The sequence below is a fragment of the Lagenorhynchus albirostris genome, chromosome 8, assembly GCF_949774975.1.
Source record: "Lagenorhynchus albirostris chromosome 8, mLagAlb1.1, whole genome shotgun sequence".
In the NCBI taxonomy this organism is placed as follows: Eukaryota; Metazoa; Chordata; class Mammalia; order Artiodactyla; family Delphinidae; genus Lagenorhynchus; species Lagenorhynchus albirostris.
The window spans coordinates 1677207-1697912 of record NC_083102.1 but is presented as its reverse complement, the minus strand read 5'-3'; the positions used below and the strand labels follow the sequence as shown (position 1 = coordinate 1697912).

Sequence of the window (20706 nt, the reverse complement as noted above, 5' to 3'; positions counted from 1 at the left end):
TGACACGTGGAGCAGAGCCATCATCTTTAAAAAACTTTTCCCGAACCGTTTTCTTCCTTCCAAGGCAATCAAGCCGCATTCTTAAAGCCCAAGTGTCTCACACGCGCTCCCTACCTGGTTCAGTGTCCTCACCAAGCACCACGAAGAGAGGTAACAATTTTAAACAAGTCCCTTTGTTCGGTCTCAGAGGCTCTGATCTTAGACAGGGCTCTGTCAACTAGGCTCAGGGCCTCCTGTGTGAAAACAGGTGCCTTCTTTCCATCGGCTGTAAGTGGTAAGTAAAGTCTATCTGAGAAGCAATGTTTATAAAGTGGTTAAGCGTAAGGACTCAGGAGCCAGCTGGCACGGGATTTGAATCCTTTGTCCTGTGGGTCCCCGGGCAGGTTACTTAACCTCTCTGTGCTTTAGCTTCCTCATCTGCAAAGTGGGAATATTAACAGTACCCACTTCACAGGATTGTCAGGAGGATTAAATAAGTTACATATTTAAATAAACATGCATATACACACACATATAAAATGCTTAGAACAATACCTGGCACAGGAAAGCACTATTTAAGTGGCTACTGCTATTATTATTATTGCTGTTACTACCAATTTAAAGCAGTTAAGTCCCTTTTGCAAGCTATATACATAAAATTGGTCTCATTTTAGAACCACATCTTAGATATCTGCTTATGTTATCTGCATTACTAAATGTTTAGCTGCATAACTGAGAAAGAATCAAGTCTGCTTGAGTTTCTAAGGCCTAGAAATATGGACCCTGGGACTATGCCACACTTCTGCAACTCCCCACCAGCACTAAGACAAGCAGAAAGACAGACAATGTTCAAACACTTGACTCAATATCCTGGCGTTGGAAAATTCTGAACCACCCAACTGGAGTCACTAAGAAATCAAAACCCCCAAACCAGGAAGAGGTGAGACTCAGTGATACCGACCTGCGTTCACAGACAGCTCTTCAACTCCCTAGTTGTGTGACTTCAGCAAACCTCACCCTTCGTGTGTTTGGGCCCCTTCTCTGTAGAATGGAGGCGTGTATTTCCCCATTTCCCAGGTCTCCGGGCTGCTGACAGCAAGAACACCACACCGCCTCCCCCCTCACCCGATGCCCCCTTCGCCTCCTTGACCTCGAGGTCTGATGAGATGCCACAGTGAGGACTAAAAAGAGAAAAGAAGTGAATCACTGCTGAGACTGAAGTCGAGAGAGGATGAGAGTGGAGGTGATGAGAAACTCTCTGAACAGGCACAGGCTGGGGAAGGACAGGTGCTAGCATCAGCAATAATACCTCTGTCGCCCCGTCCTCAAGCCCACTGTTAAGCCGACAGAGAAAAACTGTAGAAGATTTCCAGAGGGCTGTGAAGGGAAGGCTGCAGAACCAATACGCTAGCTCCAGAAGGGTCCCAAATCCTCGCTCCTCAGTGTCACTGTTTGTAAGCAGTACATTCTTTTAATAATAGCTTTTCAAAGGGAAAGACATTACATCCTTCACATAGTATTCTTAGAAACTGAAAAAACTTTCTTCCTCAGATTCACAGCCCACATTTGAATCTCAGCGTCCTCACACTGAGACAATGAAGATCCTTGTTTCTCTCTGGTCCTCAGAAGACATGCACAGCAGCTGCTGCTGCCCTGCTTTCTGTAATCCATGCTTGTGAGAACCTGACTTCTTCACACCTTTAGAAAAGCACAGCACCAAAGTCATATCCAGGATGACTGGGTTTTGTGTGAATTTCTTGTTTGATTACATTTGAAAAAATTTTTCCTAATTGAATTGCAAAGAATTGGAAGTTAAATAACTTATCTTGAAAACTAGCTCCCAGCACTACTCCTTTAAGACATACGGATCAATCACTTAGTTTTGCAATTTTATAATCCACTTTTTAGAGTCTGAGCGATTTCTACTGATTTTAATTACATTCTTTTCAGTGGAACAAGTAATTTGCATATGCAATCCTTTTGTTTCAGTGGTATTTGCAATAATGAATTTTACCTGAACAATATTCAAAAGCCAAAAAAATGCTTTGTATTCTTTCAGCCAGGAAATGACTTGGTGGTTTGTGTCAAGTATTTTTTTTAAAAAACCAATAAAACAGAATAGAAAAAGCCAGCATGCATCACACACAGTAAAAGTAGGTACTGTTTTGTTAAATTTTTGTTTGTGTATAGCAGTATGTATGTGTGTGTGAGTTACAATGTAGACTGGATTTCTTACTCTGGTCAGAAGTCTGAAAGCCACTGCCGTAGAGGCTTCTGTTTGTCAGTGAATGAACCACATGCTAAAGGCCTTTGCCTTCCAAGCACTCTGGATTAAGCTGCTCACACCACAATCAGGTATATGGCTCAGTCCTTCAATGGAAGAAATTAGAGACATCAAACCTAAATAAGTCAAAGAAATAGCATACATGATTTCAATTATTGATGCTACATTTTAGGTTGCAAGAAATTGATCAAAAACTCCCCAACAAAAAGGAGAGAAAATATCCACTCCTCCCTCAGTTCAACATTCCATAAGAATAGTTATTGCCCTTTATAAAACTGAAATGAAAATAACCTACATACACTCTTAAGTTTTAGCCATGATGGTATTTAAGATTAAAAATAAAAAACACATTTGAGTACTTGTAAACCAAAATATGAAATCACTTTTTGTAAAACTTTAATTTCTGAGACATTTAAAAAGTCACACTAAAAGTATCTCACAGAAACAAGCCTGATAACCTGTAAACAAAACACTCTGTAAACAAAAATAATTTGCCAGTGCATCCAAACATTATTTTTAAAGTAACATCATACCAATTTTTTAAAAGTTTAAGAAGTCAGTACTGCATGTATCCTCATACTTAAAAAAAAATTATTTTAAGAACTCTGCCTTTATATACTAAATACTGCTAACAACATAGAAAGCCACCTAGGGCTTTCACGCGATGTAAGCCTGTGTTGCTGGCAAATAAGGCGGTTACAGAGGCCACAGGGAGGCCGACTGCTCCAGAAAACCAGGCAGAAGCCGGTGCCCCGAAGGTCAGGTATATATGCACCTTTGACGCACCCGAGACTGAGAACCACCAGGAAGCCTTCATTCTCATCCACTGTCAACCCCTCAGCGTGGCACTGAAGGTGCCACCTGTGTGTGTGTGTGTGTGTGTGTAATTTTCACATAAAGTCTCATATTTACAGCAGGTCTATTTTTACACAGAATGTATATAAAGCTAAACAAAATTTAAATCTAAGAAATATCTTGGAAAATCAGTAAAAATCATTACAAACATTATAATCTGTAAAATTTGTAACTTCAAAATAATTTATTTACATACTGTAGAACCAATGAATGATAAGAATGGGCTCAGTCTCCTCAAGAAACTCTGTGATTGCAGTGCCTAATGCCCTTTTAAAATAGATCCTAGTGGTGAGAAAAAATAAAAGGAGCATTTGATTTAATGCAGTCAGTGATGTACCCCACCCGCTTGGAAGGAAGGCAGTTTCAGGCCCGTCCGACCGCCGGCACCGGGACCTCGGACCTGAGGCCTCGTGCCCGCCCTCCACTGCACGCACAACTGCAGTAACAGTAAGCTCACGGGTGCCTGTCTGTCCTTACCGGTCCTCCAGTGCTCGGCCTCAGTGCGCCGCAGCCACTTCTGCCACAGGTGCACATGCCAGCCTCCAGCGTGCATGCAGGAGAAGCGCCTGCATTTAGAGTAAGTGTCTCACTCAAGAGGAAGACTGCGCTTGTGACCAGGAATGCACCAGGTGTTGCTAGAGCCTCAGGTGGTTGTCATTACGTGCAGACCGAGGATGTGACAACCTATGTTTGCTTCCACAGAAGGCATCTGGCACCCAAGGTTCAAAACCGTCCCTCTGCTCCACACAGCAGTGAAGAAGCATCCACTAAGAGCTTCAGGAATTTATAATACATTTCACTCCTTACTAATCCAAACCTGGCTTAAGTCCTCTGATGGAAAGAAACTTTCAAATGAACAAAGAGTTGATATAGACATTGAAAAGTTTAATATTTTACTCAAAAATTTTCAGACATCTTACAAATACCCAGAAGCTCTTCCTCTGGATGTCTGCCCTGAAATTAGTGTAAGTTAAAAGTGATATTCTTTTATTTAAAGGAATTCTTTTCTCTTCTCCCCTTGACCTGGTCTGCTCAAAGCAAGCAAGTTTCAGTAAAAATCAAAACTTGCAATTAACACTTAAATAGGTATAATTACCAGTAAAATTAGAAAGCAGCCAATTTTTATTCATTTTCTCAGTATGTGGATCTTATGCTGAGAAATTCACCCATACTAGACTGGTGGTATTTACTGAGTGTTGTTTAGAATCACAAAATGTTCTTTTATTTTAAAACTAAGCTGCATTTTAACAGGAAGAGAAGCTCAGAAGGAAATGCAGAGGTATAAATAAAGGAGAAGTATACACAATGGAGCTTTGGGTTACTTTCTCTTATTATATTGGATCTAAGTGGAAATTTTTGATGTCAAAATATATATAGCCTGTTTTTCATAAATTTCTCCCAAAAAACCCTTTAAATTCAACAATTTGAGAAAACTGTTCTTTTCCTTTTGTCTGAACACAACCTGTTGCCAAACACACAGCGCATATGAACATATGTGTTTATAGAGGCTGCCTGATATGAACTGTGTGCAAGTGGACCCATCTGCTATTTTTGCATGCACAATTTCTGGTACTCGATCCTAGTGCATGGTAACACGGAGTATAATGTTATAGCTTTTATTCAGTGGACTTAAGTCAAGAACCCATCCCAAGAATTATTTACAATTTAATAACTGAATGATCATCAGACCATGATACACGGCAAAACTTTTCTTACATCATGAATGCTGATGCTGTGTGTTTTGGGTGTTAAATGGTAACATTCGTTAAGTCTGATGTTTAAATTGGCATGTACAGAAGTGATCAAAGCCTGAAGACTGTGGCGACAGAAGGGGTGTCTACCACAGAGCATTTATAGTGCATAATGGACACAGGGAATTAAGGGATTTCTGAAAAAAATGTTTAAAAAAAACTGAGTGTACATATAGCCTATAAGGCAAAATCTAAGTTACAAGTGTATTCAACACTGGCAACTATGTTATGAGAGGTAATATTGAATTATATACACATAAACTGTCAGAGAAGTATGATTACATAATACTTCCTACCATAGCTTATTCCACTGGACAGTAGGAGGTATTCCTGTGGCATCCTACCAAGGCTCAAGTTCTAAAAGAATTTTGTATTTTTCCCTTGACTCAAAGTCCAATCAATATCATTCTGTAACATAAATCAGAACTATGCTTTTGTTTTTTCTTTAAGGAAGTGAAAAATATAATTTGCAACCATTTACAGTTCCAATGTACCCACTGCAATATCATCTACAAACTTTCATTTTTTGCAGAAATTTCACATCTAAGTACCAAGGATGCCCTTTCATGTAGGGCATGAATGGAATTCGTTTTGAATGGAATATATAACAAGATTTAAGTGAATCCTTAGAAAGCCCCAAAGTTGGCCTTTTCTAACACTCTCATATGGGCGCATAACTGATGCAAGCAAACATGGCCCCAGAAGACGCGCCGCCCTGAGGGGGCTGCACCTGGCTGGGAACTACAAGGGCCGCCCCAAAGGTAAAAAGAAGACGACCTGCAACAGCCGAGCTCTTAGATTATGAAAACGACACCGACAGGCCCAGGCCGTAAACGCGGGCCACAGTCAGCAGGAAACACCCCTGACCGACGGGAACGTCACAGGTTCGGGGCGCTCAGGCTCTTGATTGCAGGGCGCTGCTGCGGGTCTCACAGTGCTTTCTGATGCCCATTCGCAGAAGGCTTTGTGGTTTCTGAATCCCTTGAAGTATCTGATAAGTGAAGTTTATGAAGCCCTGCAGGAAAATGAAGAAGATGTAAGAACTAATGCATTGTTGAGAGGTCGGGCAGAGTGTGCCGTGCTCCTGAGGGAACTGTGCCTCTCTGGCTACACTCCCTGTAGGATGAAAGGGCCCTTCTCCCCACCGGCAGCGCCTGGGCCTGAGCTGAAGACAGCTGCCCAGGAGGCAGTCAGGCCTCCCCTAGTTCAGGGCAGCCTGGGAGTCCTTCCTTCATCCAACATCCCACGGGGCCGGCTGAGGCTTCCGGTGAGATGCAGTGGCCACTGCCCTCCGCACAGCTCCTGCCCCTGCCCCGCCCTCCATCTTGGTCCCAAGAGCAACTTCTAATAAACCTCCTCCTGCAAGCTTATCCCCACACCCTAGTGCCCTTCCCAGGGAACAACCTGAAACGAGGATGACCCCATTTTTGTTTTAAAAGACACCCATACATACACACTCACAGGAAAATGCAGGGAAAGACACACCAAAACATAAAGCATGCAAGTAAAAAGAAAAGCAACAGAAGACACTACCAAGAAGAAAGAAATGGCAACAGAACAAACTGACCATAAAGAAGATTTCACTACTCAAAGATATTTCACAGAGTAAAAGATTACTACCTTTTAAGTTACATTACTTTCCCTCTGTATCACATAGCAATTATTTACATAGCATACCTGACACATAGGACAATACTGTGCCCTCACAGGCAGAAAAGTGAGAAGAAATTTTAAGAGTTTAAGTGGCATTAAAGCTCTGAGCACTTTAACAAAATGAAGCATAAAGACAGTCAAGAGCACATAAGCAACACATCCATGGAAAAGATTTTGAGGAAACAATTTTTATGAGGCTCAGATATTTGTAAAAATATACCTGGATAAGATGATTTTTCCCCTAAAATTTCAGATGGTTGTCTGCCTGACTGGTAAGCAATTTTTTATATCCCTCGCAAGCCAACACAGCACTCCAAATTTTTAAATTTCTATCACTGCATATCTTAATGAAAGAAAAGGTAAAACTGAGCCTGTCTATGATGCATGACTGGGAAAGGAAACATAAATCAATCCAACACACACAAAAAAACAGTTCTTGTTTTTCTGTTCAGGAACGGCCAAGCCACTGAGTGACAGAAGGCACCTACAACTGCTGGACGTGAGAAAGCGTGTTAACACAGGCCGGCTGCAGAAGGACGTGGGCAAAGAGAGCAGCGACCGAGTGACCAACGCCCTCCCTGGAACAGAACCCCTTTAGGATCGATTATTTCAATGAGTTACTTCTAAAACCTGGGTGTAGCAAAGGTTATGCATTCAGGAAAACTACAATGTCTCTCTTCTGCAAAAACAATCACCTCCACCACCATCATGGTCGCTACATTCTGAGTGTCTGCCATGTGCCAGGTACTCTATGAGATAGATGTTATGATTCTCAACGCACAGCAGCAGAGAGAAAAATCCCTCCCACCCCACCTCCCACACACACACAAAAGAAGAAAAAGAAAAAAGAAAGGATATAGTTAAATTTTATATTTTATAATCAAATTATGACTCCCAGTGAAATCATATTTAAGATCTCAGATCATTCACACATGACATACACTTAATGAGGATCATTTTCTAGGTATAAGGCATTGCCTCCTTAGAACATTCAAAGAGTAACAGAAAACATTAGGAAAAAAAAAGACTGTATCTATTAGATGTTTTACACAACTCTTGATGATTTCACTGCCTCTTATGGCCAGAGCCAACACAACATTTACAACTTTTACCTTGGGTTAAATTACATTTTACTGTTTTAATAAAGACTTCCTTAGCAAGATGGTATCCAACTCAAACGCTAAATTTACTGCAATTTCTTCATAACCATCTCATTTTCGTGAATGGTGAGTAGGAATTTATCTGAGGTTATGGCTACTAATATTGCTGATGCTACAACAGGCTTAAAAATGAAATTTTAACTCTAAAACTTTGGCTGAGAGGACTGTTTGATTCTGACTTCACCTTTAGATTTTAATCTGACCAGCATTAAGGAACCTAGGCATTAAAATCCGTAGATTATCTGGTGCTTCAGCTGAAATGAGATGTAACTTTCCCTTTCAGGCCAATATCTCATCAGCCACCCCCTCCCACGATAAATTTGCAGTAAAACAGACATGAATAGATAATCTGAAATCCTTTTTCCTTCCCAAAGGTCATCCTTTCAAGCATCAGGGTTGGAAAAGCTTGGTGGTATGCAAAGCTTTATTGTTGCTCATAAGGTTTAAAGTATCTGAAAACAGAATCTTAATGAATCAATTATTATGTTGCCTTTTGCAATAGCTAAAAGCCACAAAAGAATACGGAGTATAAGCATTCAAATGATGTCAATTCAGGTAAACGGCTAACGTCAGGACTTTCTACAATAAATCAGTACCTTTCCCTTCTTTTATAAAATTACACACCCTAAACCCAAGAGGGCTTATACAGCAAGACAGCTTCTATTGTCCTGGTATTCCTAAAATACAAAACCTGAAATATGTTTAGTACTAATGTTGAAGCAAGCATGAAGAATACATTCATAGGTTACATTTGGACCCTCTATAGCTCAGCCAAACCTATGAGTTTTTAATACTGTCACATGCATATGACTCATAGGATACATGATGAATGCCCTCTCTCTTATTAATGCCAAGAACACTAATACTTTTATTCTGAATTATTATTCGACTAACTGAAGAGAATTATAATTGTGGGTCAGCCTGATACCTATAAAATCCAATCCTGAAAAAAACCTTTAAAAAACAGTAAGAGGTATCAATACCCAAATATGTCTTTAGCACATCATCATCCTCAGCTCATCACACCTACCCTCATCATCATAATCAAAGAGCTAATGTTTACTGAGCTCTTCCCATGTGCTAGGATTATGCTTAGGCCCTTAAAGGAACTATTTCAGTTAATATTCACAACAGTCCTAAAAGAAGAAGATATTATCACCATTTTACAGATGAGAAAGATGAGACTTAATGAAGTAATTTTATACAAGAGCATAACCAGTAAGTAGTGGGTCAGGAATGTGACCTCTAAGGATTTACACATTTGGAAAAATGAATAGATGAAGACTTAAAATTAGCTGAAATGTCAAAATTATTAATAAGTAGAAAAAGACAAAAATACCCATAAACCTCAGAATTACCTAGGGCCTTGAAAAGTTCTTCTCGTACAGCAGAGGTGAATTTTCTGACCAGACACAATGTTGTCATAATAGCAAAAAGCAAATTGTAGGATAACACAATATAGAAATTTCCCAGCCAATTAAACCTTCCAAAGTCTCCAAGTAGATCAAATCTAGTGATTCCTGTTAAAAATAAATAAAATAGCCCTTAATAAAATCAGGTACAATAAATTTATATATACATAACAAAATAAAGTACAAATCAGACGGATCAAATTCCATGGACTTTCTCATTTCTGTTGGTGGGATCCTAGGTAAAACGCACGGCTGTTACCTGGTGGGAAAACCCCAGTCAACCCAAAGCGACTCTGCCCACATATCGCAGCCTCTTGGAAGCGATGAGCAATGGCGCTGACATGAGTCACTTGCTCAGAGGTTTCGCCTACATCCACAAGAAACCCACCGTGCCACTCGTGTGGGGCGGGTGGGTGCAGCCTGCTCCCCTGAACTAGGAAACCAGGGTCGTGATGGAAGAGACACCTGACAAACCCTCTCACCTCCCCCACCCTTGTCCCCTCTTCATGCAGGCTCCTGTTCACGTGTCACCTCCTCCGAGAGGCCACCTGATTCCCCTTCCCCAGACAGCGGACCTGCCAAGGCCCTCCACCCTGATTATGTTTCTTCACAGCACACACTGCCCGAAATGTTTCTTTTCCTTTGTGTTTTTTTTTTTTTTTTTTTTTTTGCGGTACGCGGGCCTCTCACTGTTGTGGCCTCTCCCGTTGCAGAACACAGGCTCCGGACGCGCAGGCTCAGCGGCCGTGGCTCACGTGCCCAGCCGCTCCGTGGCATGTGGGATCTTCCCGGACCGAGTCACCAACCTGCGTCCCCTGCATCGGCAGGCGGACTCTTAATCACTGCGCCACCAGGGAAGCCCTCCTTTGTGGTTTATTTATTGCCTACTTTCGCCACTAGAATGTAAGTTCTATAAGAACAGGGACTGTGTCATTTTCATTCTTATAATTCCAATGCCCAGAGCAATGCCTTGCACATACTTAAAACTTATTACATAACAAATAAACAAATAGAGTGATTCCTTTCCAAGGGAAAAAACACACACACACGTTATTCATCTGAGTTGGATGCTACAGGCTTGTGCAGGGAAATGGCCAACGCTGGAAATACAGTGTAATTATGTCGTATAGGTTGCAAATGCAGTGCAGTTGTATCATATATGCATTGAAGTTACTTAAATTCACCTATACATATTTAAAAAACAAGTCTTTTTATTGAAAAAAAATCTGAACAGTCATTCTATTCAGTGAGCTCGTGTCCTAGGCCCAATACTTACTGGAAAGAATATGTGAATGGTAGGGTTTTTCTGACTACTGGTAAATGAATAAATAAATAAGTAAAACAGCATTCAAGTGGTCAGTCAACTGAGAGATGATGGGATTGTTGACACTCTTTAAGGAAGAAACTGAAGAGCTACTCGGGGCCATATAAAATTTTAACCACAAAGGACTGTATAGACAAAATCATATACCTTTAATTTTATGGGTGATCTAAGAATTTCAAGAATAACTTTGACTAAACTCAATTTCATCTTATCAGCTGACTTTTAAACTTAACTCACATCCCCACTCAATGCAGTCCCATCACCTATTATACAGACAGACTCCACAAAAGCAGCTTATGGAGACAACAGAAAAACAGCCGGTTTCAAATAGCAGCTCTTTTGTAACTACATCTATCCAGGGCCAATGTATTTGAATCTGAGAGACAATAATCTATCATAATACTTTAAAGAAGTATAAGGTTAGTGAAAACATACAATAAAATATCTTTTAAAAGAAGGTAAAAGGGACCCAGACCCTAGTAGAGTATGCAGCATAGGTCACACCATGAGATCATGGCAACCATCCTGGCGGCAGTTTATCAGACTAAAGACTTAAGAAGACTTCAATCTATTAAAAAGAATATGGGACTTCCCTGGTGGCACAGTGGTTAAGAATATGCCTGCCAGTGCTGGGGACATGGGTTCAAGCCCTGGTCCGGGAAGATCCCACATGCCGCGGAGCAACTAAGTCCGTGCGCCACAACTACTGAGCCTGCGCTCTAGAGCTCGCGAGCCACAACTACTAAAGCCTGCGCGCCTAGAGCCTGTGCTCCGCAACGAGAATCCACCGCAGTGAGAAGCCCGCGCTCCACAACAGAGTAGCCCCCGCTCGCCGCAACTAGAGAAAGCCCACGCGCAGCAACGAAGATCCAACGCAGCCAAAATTAATTAATTAAAAAGAAAAAAGAATATGTATCTAACCATATATATTATTTTTCAAATGAAGTACCACTTAATAATTAATTTTTTTTACATCTTTATTGGAGTACACAATTGCTTTACAAATGGTGTGTTAGTTTCTGCTTTATAACAGAGTGAATCAGTTAGTACCACTTAATTTAAACTAGGCAGTTATATGTAAACAAGGTACAGTCCTCCCAAAAAGAACTTCAGTGGTTTCATGGCCCAGGGATCCCAGGTAAGCATATCTGATTTTATGCATTTTTTAGAAAACACTTATTTATTTTATTTATTTATTTTTGGCTGCATTGGGTCTTCGTTGCTGAGCACGGGTTTTCTCTAGTTTCAGCGAGCAGGGGCTACTCTTTGTTGAGGTGCCCACAGGCTTCTCATTGCGCTGGCTTCTCTTGTCGTGGAGCATGGGCTCTAGGCGCGCAGGCTTCATAGTTGTGGATCGCGGGCTCTAGAGCACAGGCCCAGTAGTTGTGGTACGTGGGATTAGTTGCACCGCGGCATGCAGGATCTTCCCGGACCAGGGCTCCAACCCGTGTGCCCTGCATTGGCAGGTGGATTCTTAACCACTGCACCACCAGGGAAGCCCAGCATATTTGATCTTTAGGGCCAAAGACTCCCGAGAATCTGGTGAGAGCCACGGAATTTTTCACAAGAAAAACACACATACATGAGGGGGCAGGCGTGTGCGTATGCGCACACACACACACAATTGTGCATATCATGAAGCTCATATTTATGGAGGAACTGACAAATAACAGAATAAAAACCCTCACCCAGATGCGCTATAAGAGTCTTATCCGGTCTCAAAAATTTTTGATCATACACCACCAAAAGCAAAAATAAAATTAGAGTACATATACCCATTATATGTGTATTTTAATTATTTATAAACTATTGATATATATGTACTACTCACTGACATATACATTATTTTACACACAAAACAAAAACTTTAAAAATTCTAACAATAAAAATAAATACAAGTTCTAATAGTTTCTTCACACAGCCCAATGACTTACTTTGTGAATGGACGGGAAACAAACTCCACTTTGGAAACCACTGTCGTATGCTAAATAGCAAATTGGCACCGCCCAGAACTTGGCCTGTGTCGTGCTGGGACAGCACCACTGCATGAGAGTGAGGTCGGGGGCAGAAAGCATTCGCAGAGTGAGAATGGAAGGTATGTTATGAACCACAGAAAAATACTTTCACTAGAACTTCTTAGTGGACTCAACTTGGTATCTCGAGAATCAGGGTCAAGACCCAGTGAGAAACACCAGGCGAAGCGCAATCTCTCTCATTAGATGTTCTGGTCCCCAGATACCTCAGGTTGGCCTCACGGACAGAAATCCAGGAGTCTGTTGCTAGAGTACGCGTGAGGCAGCAGACAAAATACTAGAGATTATATAGGGACGAGCTCCAAAGACCCTGCTGTTTCACATGTAATGTTTTAAAAATCTAACATCTCGACTGACTAAAAGATTACCCTGGTGCCACACAGTCCTTCACTTCTGAAAATCTTCTATTAGACAAGAAGCCTTAAATAATCACTTTTCTAAAATGTCTGAGAGGACTGTGTCACAGCAATAATTAAACTGTACAATGTACTTTTTATTTTAAGTCTTTTCTTCCAGTTTTATTGAGATATAATTTACATACCTCACTATGTAAGTTTAATGTGTGCAGCATAGTGATTGGACTCACATACAAAGGAAATGTTTATTACAATAAGTTTAGTGAACATTCATCACCTCAAACAGATAAAAACTTAGAAAGTTAAAAAGAACTTTTCCCACGTGATGAGAACTCTCAGGATTTACCCCTTAACAACCTGCCTCTACAGCACACAGCAGTGTTAACTCTAGGTATCATGTTGCATATCACACCCCTAGTACTCATTTATCTTGTAACTGGAAGTCTGTACCTTTTGACGGCCTTCATCCAGTTCCTCTTCCACCCACCTCCCGTCCCTGCTAACCACAAATCTGATCTTTTTTCTTATGAGTTTGTTTTTGAAGTATGATCGACCTAAAACACTATGCAAGTTCCTGTTACACGACATAGTGATTCAATACTTCTATATATTTCAAAATGATCACGATGTCTAGTTACATAGTTATTGACTATATTCCCCACACTGTACATTTCAGACCGTGAATTTTGCAACTCTAATCTCCTCACCTATTTCTTTCCTCCCCTTACCGCCCTCCCTCTGGAAACCACCTGCTCTCTGTATCTATAACTCTGTTTCCGTTTTGCTATGTTTGTTCATTTGTTTTGTTTCTTAGATTTCATATTATCAGTGGAGTCATACAGTATTTGTCTTTCTCTGTCTGACTTATTTCACCAAGCGTAATACCCTCTAGGTCTACCCATGTTGTCATAAATGGTTATATTTCAATCTTTTTTATGTTTGAGTAATATTCCAGTGTGTGTGTGTGTGTGTGTGTGTGTGTGTGTGTGTGGTGTGGTGTGTGGATATACACGCACATCACATCTTTACCCATTCATCTATTGATGGGCACTTTGGTTGCTTCCATATCTTAGCTATTATAAATAATGCTGCAATGAACATAGGGGTGCATACATGTTTTCTAATTAATGTTTTCATTTTCTTCAGATAAATACCCAGGAGTGGGATTGCAGGATCGAATGGTAACTCTATCTTTAGTTTTTTTAAGGAACCTCCCTACTGTTCTCCATAGTGGCTGCACCAGTTTACATTCCCATCAACAGTGCAGGAGGGTTCCTTTTTCTCCATACCCTCTCCGGCATTTATTATTTGTAGACTTTTTTTTTTTTTTTTTTTGCAGTACACGGGCCTCACAACGCGGGCCTCTCAGTGTTGTGGCCTCTCCCGCTGAGGAGCACAGGCTCTGGACGCACAGGCTCAGCAGCCATGGCTCACTGGCCCAGCCGCTCCGTGGCATGTGGGATCTTCCCGGACTGGGACACAAACCCGTGTCCCCTGCATCAGCAGGCAGACCCTCAACCACTGCGCCAACTGGGAAGCCCCTATTTGTAGACTTTTTGATGATGGCCATTCTGACCAGTGTGAGGTAATATCTTGTTGTAGTTTTGAGTTGCATTTCTCTAATAATTAGCAATGTTGAGCATCTTTTCATGTGTCTTTTGGCCACTTGTATTTCCTATTTGGAGAAATGTCTATTTAGATCTTCTGCCCATTTTTTGATTGGGTTGTTTGTTTTTCTGATATTGAGCCTTTGTATATTTTGGATATTAACTCCTTATCGGATATATCATTTGCAAATATCTTCTCCCATTCAGTAGGCAGCCTTTTCATTTTGTTGACAGTTTCTTTCATTGTGCAAAAGATTTTTAGTTTGATGTCGTCCCAGTTGTTTATTTTGCTTTTGTTCCCCTTGCCTGAGGAGACAGATCCCAAAAACATATTGCTAAGGCTGATGTCAAAGAGCATACTGCCTATGTTTTCTTCTAGAATTTTTATGATTTCAGGTCTTACACTTAAATAATCTGTTTTGAATTTATTTTTGCGCATGATGTGAGAGAGTGGTCCAGTTTGATTCTTTTGCATATAGCTTTCCAGTTTTTACAATACCATTTATTGAAGAGGCTGTCTTTTCCCCCACTGTACATTCTTGCCTCCTTTGTCATAGATTAATTGACGTAGCTGCATGGGTTAACTTCTGGGCTCTCTATTCTGTTCCATTGATCTATGTGTCTGTTTTTGTGCCAGCACCATGCTGTTTTGATGACTGTAGCTTTGTAGTATAGTTTAAAATCAGAAAGCATTGATACCTCCAGCTTCATTCTTCCTTCTCAAAATTGTTTTGGCAATTCAGTATCTTTTGTAGTTCCATACAAATTTTAGAATTATTTGTTCTAGTTCTGTGAAAAATGTCATTGGTATTTTGATTGTACTGAATCTGTAGATTGCTTTGGGTAGTATGGTCATTTTAACAATGTTAATTCTTCCAATCCAAGAACACAGTATTTCTCTTCATCTTCATTTTAACAATGCTAATTCTTCCAATCCATGAACACAGTATTTCTCTTCATCTGTTGTGTTGCTTTCAATTTCTTTCACCCGTGTTTTCTGAGTACAGGTTTTTGCCCCCTTATTTAGATATATTCCTAGCTATTTTACTCTTTTTTGGTGCAATGGTAAATGAGATTATTTTCTTAATTTCTTTTTCTGATAGTTTGTTGTTAGTGTATAGAAATGCAACAGATTTCTGTATACTGATTTCTGTATATTAATTTTGCATCCTACAACTTTATGGAATTCATTGATGGGGTCTAATAGTTTTTTCGTGGTGTCTGTAGGATTCTCTAAGTATAGTATCATGTCATCAGCAAACAGTGAGTTTTACTTCTTCCTTTCTAATCTAGATTCCTTTTATTTCTTTTTCTTGTCTGACTGCTGTGGCTAGGACTTCAAATACTATGTTGAATAAAAGTGGCAGGACTGGGCATCATTGTCTTGTTCCTGATCTTACAGAAAATGCTTTCAGCTTTTCACCACTGAGTATGATGTTAGCTGTGGGCTTATCATATATGGCCTTTATTATGTTGAGGTATGTTCCCTCTACCCAGTTTGTGCAGAGTTTTTATCATAAATGGATATTGAATTTTGTCAAAAGCTTTTTCTGCATCTATTGAGATGATCATATGATTTTTATACTTCAAGTGTCTTAATGAGATATATCATATTGATTGATTTGCAGATACTGAACCATCCTTGCATCCCTGGAATAAACATTACTTTATTTATTTATTGGTGTACGATCCTTTTAATGTACTGATGAATTTGGTTTGCTAAGATTTTGCTGAGGATTTTTGTACATGTTCCTCAGTGCTATTGGTCTGTAATTTTTTTGTGTGATAGTTTTGTCTGGTTTTGATATCAGGGTGATAGCATGCCTTCCTCTGCAATTGTTTGGAATAGTTTGCAAAGGACAGGTGTTAACTCTTCTCTAAATGTGTGGTAGAATTCATTTGTGAAGCCATCTGCTCCTGGACTTTTGTTTGCTGCGAGTTTTTATTACTGATTCTATTTCATTACTGGTTATTGGTCTGTTCATATTTTCTATTTCTTCCTGGTTCAGTCTTGGGAGACCGTACATTTCTAGGAATTTGTCCATTTCTTCTAGGTTGTCCATTTTATTGGCAAATAGTTGTTCTTAGTAATCTCTTATGATCCTTTGTATTTCTGTGGTATAGGTTGTAATGTCTTCTTTTTAATTTCTGATATTAATTTGGGCCCTCTCTTTTTTTCTTAATCAGTCTGGGTAAAGGCTTATCAATTTTGTTTATCTTTTCAAAGAACCAGCTCTTAATTTCATTGATCTTTTCTATTTTTTTTTTTTTAGTTTCTATTTCATTTATTTCTGCTGTGATCTTTTACAATTTCTTTCCTTCTACTAAGTTTGAGTTTTGTTTGTTCTTCGTTTTTCTAGTTCTTTTAGGTATACAGTAAGATTCTTTATTGGAAATTTTTCTTGTATCCTGAGGTAGGCTTTTATAACTATAAATGTCCCTCTTAGAATTGCTTTTGCTGAATCCCATAGATTTTGGATCGTTGTGCTTTCATTTTCATTTGTCTACAGGTATTTTTAAATTTCTTCTTTGATTTCTTCAGTGACCCATTGGTTGTTTAGTAATGTATTGTTTAGCCCCCACATGTTTGTGTTTGGGGAAGTTTCTTTTATTGTAGTTGATTTCTAGTCTTATAGTATTGCAGTTAGAAAAGATGCTTAATATGATTTCAATTTTCATAAATTTACCGAGACTTGTTTTGAGGCCTAGCATGTGATCTAGAATGTTCCTTGGGCACTTGAAAAGAATGTGTATTCTGCTGCTTTTGGATGGAACAGTCTAAATATATATATACCTATTAAGTCCATTTGGTCCAATGTACTTTTTAATTAAAAATACCAACACAAGAAAAAGTAACAATACTTAAAATTCTAACTTAATAAGACATACAAATGTAAAATACTTCAAAATCTCTATTTCTAGGGAAATATATAAAAGGATACTAAGGCAGCAAACTTTAAAATACTACTAACTATAAGAAAATTTCAATTACCAAATGCTGTCATTTCACTCTCCTAGTCAAATACTGAAATGCTTATTCCCATTCAGAAGTTCACTTCTTTAAAAGATAAGTAAAATATATACCAGGTAAGAAGCTCAGTTAGTTCAACAGCAGCTAAGCATAAGGCCACATTATCTGAATTATCTGTCAATAAAATACTCTTCATAACAAACCTAGTGCAGCTCCCTGCACTAGGATTCAACTGAAAATGTTTTATGCATAATTCCTTAAATAAAGATCTTTTTTAATCCATACCTATAAAAGAACTAAGGTACAAAACAAAACCTCATTTCAAGAAAGAGCTGGTTACTCCACCTGCAACATGAGTCAAGAGAATTTACGTTTGTTAGCCCACCTGAGTCAACTTAGACTTTTAGCAAGCAGATTCATGTTCCTTAGCTAGCAAGAAGTTGAGAGAGAATTTATAAAGCTTGACACACTAAAAGGATCATTAAAGTAACTTTCTCAATAAATCATGTGTGCTGGCATATCACACAGATGGCTGACATGAATATCCATGGCTTTAATGAAAGACTGCCAAAAAGAGCACATACTTTTATTACAAAAAACAAATTTATAAATTAAGTGTTCTTTGACAAAACATTGGGATTAACACATTTCCCCCCCTCTGGATTCCCATAATAAGTAGTATAAATTATTATCTTGACTAGATTTTTAAATTCTCTTCTCTAAACAAGGCTTTTGAAATAAATTTACCTACACAGTGTCAAAAAATAAATGTGACTTAAAGAGTATGAAATAATAAAATCTACAATCAATTTTGAACATCATTAATTTCACGACTAATGTAAATAGGCTCACTGTCAATTATTTTATTTATTCACAAAGAAAGTAATTCTAAAACTAATGAGAGGTTCCACTTTTGGGGGGGTAACAGAAGATGATGTTAAAGGAAAGAGTTTAAATCTGACCAGTCTTACTCTGCAAATAGATTTTCATTATATTACATGAATTAGAAATATGTTTATTGACTTCAGATTCCAGCCAAAACTAAGTGAAGGAGACCAGATTTTCCCTCACACCTGAATCAATTAAAAAAACTGGACCAAATATACAAAACCGTGGTATTCGAGACCTTGAGCATCTAGCAATGAAGGTCAATGATGCTGAGATGAGAAACAAGCAAGGTGGCCCCTTTGTTTGTCATAGCTCCTGCCTAAAGAGGGCTTTCTGATTCAGAGTGGAAAGGAACAGGGACAGAGTCCAACCACCTCATTGAGTTAAAGGGGTGCAGGTGGAGCTTGGGACAGCATGGTGGCTAGAGAGCTGCACAGGGTGGGAACCTGAAAGGTGTGCACAGGACGTCTTGAGTATTCAGTTGGGAACTGACCAATACGTTGCTTGTGGGAAAACAACCAACCCAGAAATGACACAGATGACAGAATGAGTATGAAGGACATTAAAACAATTATAACTATATTCCTTATATTTCAGAAGCTAGAGGAAAGCATGAACTTGTTAAGTAGAGACATAAAAGATATAAAACAGACCCAAATTTACCTTCTACAGAGAAAAATTACAATGTAAGGTATGAAAAATACATTAGATGGGATTAAAGACAGATTAGACACTGCAAAAGAAGAGATTAGTGAACCTGAAGACATTTTCAACAGAAACTACTCAAAATGAAATACAGAAAGCAAAACAACAGAAACATGAACGGAGCATCAGTGACTAAAAAAGAAAATGATTATGTCAATAGACGCAGAAAAAGCATTTAACAAAATACAACATCCATTCCTAATAAAAACTCCAGCTAAGCAGGAAAAGAAGGGAACTTCTTCAACCTGGTAAAAGGCATCTACCAAAACAAAGAAAAAAACAAAAACTATAGCTAATACCAGTTAATGGTAAAAGTCAGAATGCTTTCCCACTATGGTGAGGAACAAGTCAAGAACATGTGCCCCCACCACACTTCTATTCAACACTGTGCTGGAGGCCCTAGATAATACAACAGGGAAGAAAAATAAATAAAAGCATCCATATTGGAAAGGAAGAAGTAAAACTGCCTTTATTCACAGACATCATAATCATCAAAGTAGAAAATTCAATGAAACCTATAAAATAGATTTAAAAGAATTACTAGAACTAATAAGTGAACTTATTAGCAAAGTTGCAAAATAAAAGATCATCACACAAAAATCAACTGTATGTCTACATACTAGCAATGAACTATTGGAAACTGAATTTTTTAAAAAAATACCATTCACAACATTATCAAACGTGCAAGCCCTGAACATAAAACTACAAACACTGCTGAGACAAATGAAAGAACTAAATAAGTACAGACTGTTCAAGGACTAAAAGACTCAATATTGTAAAGACATTAATCATCTTCAATTTGTTCTACAGATTAAACACAATCCAAATCAAAATCCTAGTGGACATTTGTGTGAAAAATGACAAGCTATTTTTAAAAGTCATATAGGAATGCAAAGGACTCAGAATAACCAAAACCACTCTGAAAAAAAGAACAAAGCTGAAGGACTTACACTACCTGATTTCAAGTCTCATGATCAACCCACAGAAATCCAGATGGTGTAGTATTGACGTAAAGACAGAGACATCGATGGAACAAAATAGAGTTCAGAAACAGATCTGCACCCACACATACATGGACAATAGATTTCCAACAAAGTTTCAAAGGCAATTCGGTGGAAAAGAATAGATTGTTCAAGCAGTAGTGCTGGAATCATTGGTTACCAAATGCCAAAAAATAAACTTTCATTCATACATCATACTATATATAGAAATTAACTCAAAATAGGTCATGGACCTAAGTATAAAATTTCTAGAAGAAAACATAGGAGATAATCTTTGTCATCTTGGGTTAGAGAAGATTTAACTAGGTATGACACCAAAAGCACAATCCATAAAAGAAAATTTAGTAAATTTATTTTTATCAAATTAAGAATGTCTGTACTTTGAAAGATATTGGTAAAAGAATAAAAAGACAAGCCACTGAATGGGGAAGATATTTGCAAGTCAGGTATTGTGATAAAGCACTTTTAAAAAATGAGCCAAAGATCTGAATAAATATTTCATCAAAAAAAAATACAGATGGCAAATGAGCACGTTAGTCATCTGGGAAATTCAAGTTAAATCCACAAAAAGATACCACTACACACCTATTAGAAGGACTAACGTTAAACTGACTGACTATACCAAGTATTGGTGAAGATGTAGAAGAACCAGAGTTTTCCGACACTTGTGATGGAGATATAAAATGGTATAAGCACTTTGGAACAGTTCGGCCATTTCTTTATAAAT

General features: G+C 38.7%; 1 protein-coding gene across 5 annotated transcripts in view; it reads right to left on the bottom strand.

Moving 5' to 3' along the window:
• Positions 1-3982: 3982 nt before the first annotated feature.
• Positions 3983-20706, bottom strand: part of LMBR1 (limb development membrane protein 1) — a 140443-nt gene continuing 123719 nt past the window's right edge. For 3 of the 5 annotated variants that reach the window (XM_060156274.1, XM_060156276.1, XM_060156275.1), the window contains 2 exons: positions 9041-9202; positions 3983-5884 (listed from right to left, as the gene is read on the bottom strand). In XM_060156274.1, the coding sequence (XP_060012257.1) occupies positions 5799-5884; positions 9041-9202 (248 nt within the window). In that variant the 3' untranslated portion in view covers positions 3983-5798. The remainder of the gene's footprint in view (positions 5885-9040; positions 9203-20706) is intronic. The other 2 variants (XM_060156277.1, XM_060156278.1) reach the window with 1 other exon arrangement.